This window comes from Etheostoma spectabile, chromosome 3 (genome assembly GCF_008692095.1).
Source record: "Etheostoma spectabile isolate EspeVRDwgs_2016 chromosome 3, UIUC_Espe_1.0, whole genome shotgun sequence".
Taxonomy (NCBI): Eukaryota; Metazoa; Chordata; class Actinopteri; order Perciformes; family Percidae; genus Etheostoma; species Etheostoma spectabile.
The window spans coordinates 9,811,976-9,816,434 of NC_045735.1; the positions used below are offsets into that span (position 1 = coordinate 9,811,976).

At 42.9% G+C, this 4,459-nt stretch overlaps 1 protein-coding gene across 2 annotated transcripts in view; it reads left to right on the forward strand.

Annotated features, from left to right (window-relative positions):
• Positions 1-4,125: 4,125 nt before the first annotated feature.
• The window catches only part of ets1 (v-ets avian erythroblastosis virus E26 oncogene homolog 1), a 36,876-nt gene continuing 36,542 nt past the window's right edge, over positions 4,126-4,459 (forward strand). For both annotated transcript variants that reach the window (XM_032509006.1, XM_032509014.1), the window contains exon 1: positions 4,126-4,293. In XM_032509006.1, coding sequence (XP_032364897.1) covers positions 4,141-4,293 — 153 coding nt within the window. In that variant the 5' untranslated portion in view covers positions 4,126-4,140. The remainder of the gene's footprint in view (positions 4,294-4,459) is intronic.

Below are 4,459 nucleotides of genomic sequence, written 5' to 3' on the forward strand. Positions count from 1 at the left end.
GTGTGTGTGTGTGTGTGTGTGCGTGTGTGTGTGTGTGTGTTGGGGAGATGGTCAAGATGGCCATTGGGAGGAGTTTTTGTGTCTTGGGGGGGTGTTCTGGCACCAATCCAACAGCTTATCAACCTGGGCATGTTGGACTTAGCATCTCGTTCTCTACCTCCATCCTCGTCCTGCTTTTTCCTTTCATCTTAACACTCATCTTTTTTCCTATATAAAATCAGCATAAGGGTGTTATTTTACAAAGCAATGTTAACTTTACACTTATTGTAGATGGTAAGAAGTTTGAATTTTGAAGAGAAGCTTGTTCTCTTGTCTTTGAAGTATGATGTAAAATACATGCAAATCCATTCGCTGTCACTGTTCACTGTCTTGTGTGCTATGTTGGCTTTTTGCATGAAATGCTAAATGTGCAGTGTTAGTTTCAATAGCAGAATAAGTTAGTCATAATTAAACAAAACGTTGACTGTGAAAAGCTAAAATACATGCACATACGTACTGTGGCCTACAGATAAACCCACACACAGAGGAGACAGAAAATGAAAAGAGAGAGAGAGAATGACCTAGGCAGAAATCCAACGACTCAGCATGTGGTTTGGAGGAACTCGTTCTGTCAAGAGGCACAATCAGAACAGAAGATCGCTGTCCCGTACCATCCCTCGTGAAATGCTTGAGAAACACAGACCATCTGGAGGCTATAGTGAACACTCTCGACCTATCAAATATTGAGGATGTTTGTCTGATTTACAGGGCCTATTTAGGCTTGTTTGGACAACTTGGCTAAGGGATTGGTGCTTTAATTAAAGATAATATCAAAAGCTAATATTGCCCCTAAGACCTTTGCCTCACAGCCAACAGTGCAACAAAGTCACGGTTCTGTGGGTGAGGGTGAGAGCCTACACAACACTTCTAAATGAATCTAGGCAGGCTTGACACAAAGGCTTCTCCATGTTCTTTATTTCACTGAGGTTACTGCCCTATGTTCCCCCACTTTCTCTTTGCTGATGCCAATAGCAACGCAGGCTTTTCCAAGCCCAAGCCCACCGCAGTGATGGCATATTGATACTGTCATAAAATATTACATCCTCACTTTATTCATTAGAACTGGGCTTTAATCTAAAAATATCATGGGCAGGGAATAAAACAGAGTTTTCAGCGGCACATAGATTAGGCTTGTGCTTCTTTCACTGAGCACCACAGCTCGGAAACACTCGGGCCCAAAATAGATGTTCTTCTCATAAAGGGCTCCTTCTTTGTAGTCGGCATACAGCAACAACATCTGCAGGGCAGTTTCTATGGGGAGGGGAACAGATTTGGGAAGGCTATCAAAGAGAGAGGCGATCTCCTGTGAGAAGCTGTGGGCGGAGGACTTCCATATTCCCTTTTTTTCTTTTTTTCCTTTTTTTACTCTCTCTCGCTCTTTCCCTCTATCTCTTGCTTCCAAAAAGCTGTAGCAATCAGGACGATGCTAATAAAAGACCATTAATATCACCTGTCAGCGCTATCTTTGGAAGATCCAAAATAAGAAAATGAAAAAGGACTCACAGTCTGGAGCTACTCACCAAGATGCAGGAAACCAGTAGAGGACAGACAGCAGTATGGTTTGGTGTTCTGATTTAAATAAAGCATTTGGATGAAGAGATCCATTATGTCACAAGAGAATGAAAACCCACGGGCTGCAGTACTATGTGGCATCTATCATTGTTGTTGTTTCATTGACAAAACATTTGGTTTGTGGAATTTATGTCTCAAAGCATGTCTGCCCGTTTTGGTTGGAGCAAATTACATCTTAAAATTGTTTATCTTTCGGGGCGACCTCTAGCTCACCCAGTAACAGCGTGCGCCCCTTTGCAGCAGCCCGAGTTCAAATCCTACCTGCAGCCCTCTGCCGTGTGTCATCCCCCATCTTTCTAATAATCTTAAAATAAATGAACTATCTCTTTTGTGTTTTTGTAGAGAAGTTCCAGTTATCTTAAATGAGGTTTGAATTCAGCAGTGTATGGTGGGATTGTCACTTCGGAACAGATGGTAAGGATAAGTAAAATGACCCCTGTGTGACTCCAGATACTGTATGTTTCAAGGTAGAGAATGAATGTCACCTTTCAACGTTTTATGACATAGTTTTAAACTACTGGTGGTTTTTGGTGAGGAGTGTGGCACTGACGCTGACAACTATGACAAAAATAAAGTAGTGAGGCTAAGTTATTCAAGCATCATTTTAGAGATTTCACATATTCTGGCAAAGACCAATAAGAACATTGTAAGACTTTACTGAGTGAGAAACGGTGAGGGCCATAATCCCCTGCAGGTCTTTTGACTGATGGCTTTTACTGGCGGCGATGGCAAGGCGTTCACTATCTGTTTAATGCATAACATGAGCACAAGCCAGCACTTAGATTGAGGCTCTGATCGCAAAAAGATGGTACCATGATGGAGAGGTGAAACGCAAGGGGGCAACGTGATGATAGTAGCTTCATGTGGAGCAGAAGTGAATCGAGGGCCTCGCCTTTGAACTGGCAAGCCAGCTAATTGAAACAACGTTGCTGGGACATCAGCTGAAGATCTGGATTGCATTCACCCCCCTGCTTTTATTCAATTTGGTCTCATCACAGGGGCGTGTCCCGTGCTTTTGTCTCCACATGGCAATAAGTCATACCCTCGCCTTTTGCCCTCGGCGTGTTGCCCATCTGTGTCCCCTGGGGGCCCTGGGAGCTGAGGCCCACGGAACGCAGAGGGATTCAGACAAGGTCTTGAGAAAATGCAGGCTGCCTGCCACTGAGCCCCTTATGGTACTTCTTCACGCCTCTCACCTTGGACTTGACCCCCCACCCCCCCCTAATCTCTTCACTCTCACACATACACACACACACACACCTTCTTACTCCAAGACTTTTAAGATTTACTGTTAAGAGCAGTGGCTGTCAGGAGGATTGAACCGTGCACTTTCTAATTCAAACAAATGCTGCACTGGGGTCATGGAATTATCATGGAGTCACAAGGTGTTTCAGATGACTCGCAAGTGTTGAGTGTTAAGCTGCGAGAGAGAGAGAGAGAGAGAGAGAGAGGTATGGAGAGAGAGAGTGAGTGAGAGAGAGAGAGAGAGAGAGAGATAAAATACGTAACAAATAAAGCGATAAATAAGCAAATAGATAAACTTTCACCCTCTTACAGGGTTATCACCAGTCTCTATCAGAGCAGGAGGATGTAGATCTTGCGTTGTACTAGGGGGAACTTCTCATTTCACAGAAGAGCGGTCAATGTTTCTGACATAGCTATAATCAGTGTCCCACATGCATTGGCTGATGGTTGGCTTAGGAGGTACGAGGTGAAGGATGATATGATAGTCAGCGATGTACAGGAAAATAAATATTCAAGTGCATTCTGTCAAAACCTGAAACAAATTGATTTCACTTCTACAAACGGTTTGTTTCAGCCATGTCTGATGCCAGATTTCAGAGGTTCACCATGCAGGGACAATACTGCAGGTGATCAGTACGTTTCAAATATTAGAGTTTGATTGAAACACACATGACACAAAAATGAAAATGCATTGAGAAATGAAAATTTGTGTTGAACAAAAAAACTCTACGTGATGTGACACACATGCACAGATGTTTTTTTTTTCTTCAGATGACAACATCACAGGAAAATCCACCATTGTCATTATCATCTCACCCCCTTTCCATGTGATGTTTTCCTGCCTCCTTCCTGTTATTTTCCTCAGTAAGACTTTTGGCTTTTGGTAAGAGGGAAACAAAAACAAACCTAATTCAAATTTAGCTTGGATTGAAACAGTCCATCTTTATTGAAATATTGACCAAAACATGGAAAGATTACAGACTGGGCTATTTAAGGAATGAGGAGTCTAAAATGAAACGTCAGTTGTCCTATTGACTACATTTCTTGCACAAAATAAACTTTAAAGCTGACTTGCTATTGGAAAAATATAGGCTTTTTCACCCACAGGGTTTTGGAATATTACTTATTAATTGGATGAGAAAAGTTCAGTCACACTAAAGTCATTATTGAGCATCACAAGCTGGCCACAAGTTTACACCTGTGCTGTGGCTGCGCGTAAGGGTTCAGCTGCATGTGAAGTCCAAAGCCTATACACACAGAGGAGAACAGAATTTGTAGAGGCTCATGATTGAGGGAGGGACTAAAAGTGTGCATAATATTCCTTCCTCGGTGGGACTCGCTGTGAGCAGGTACAGCATCTCTGCAGTCCACCGCTCAGCTGTTGCACTCAGCTGCCCAGCGCTTCCACTTCCCAGGAAACTTCTTACACCGCAGTCGGTAAGTGCAAAGTTTTATTGTACCAAAATGAACTGTTAGGATGAAAGGGATGTATGACAGGATCGGTTCACGGCGCTCCTTTGATGCATCAGGGTGAAAGTGTAGGCTTTATAGTTTCTTTTTCTCCCGTCAGGAATTCACATAAAGCTTGCAGCGCGCTTCTTTT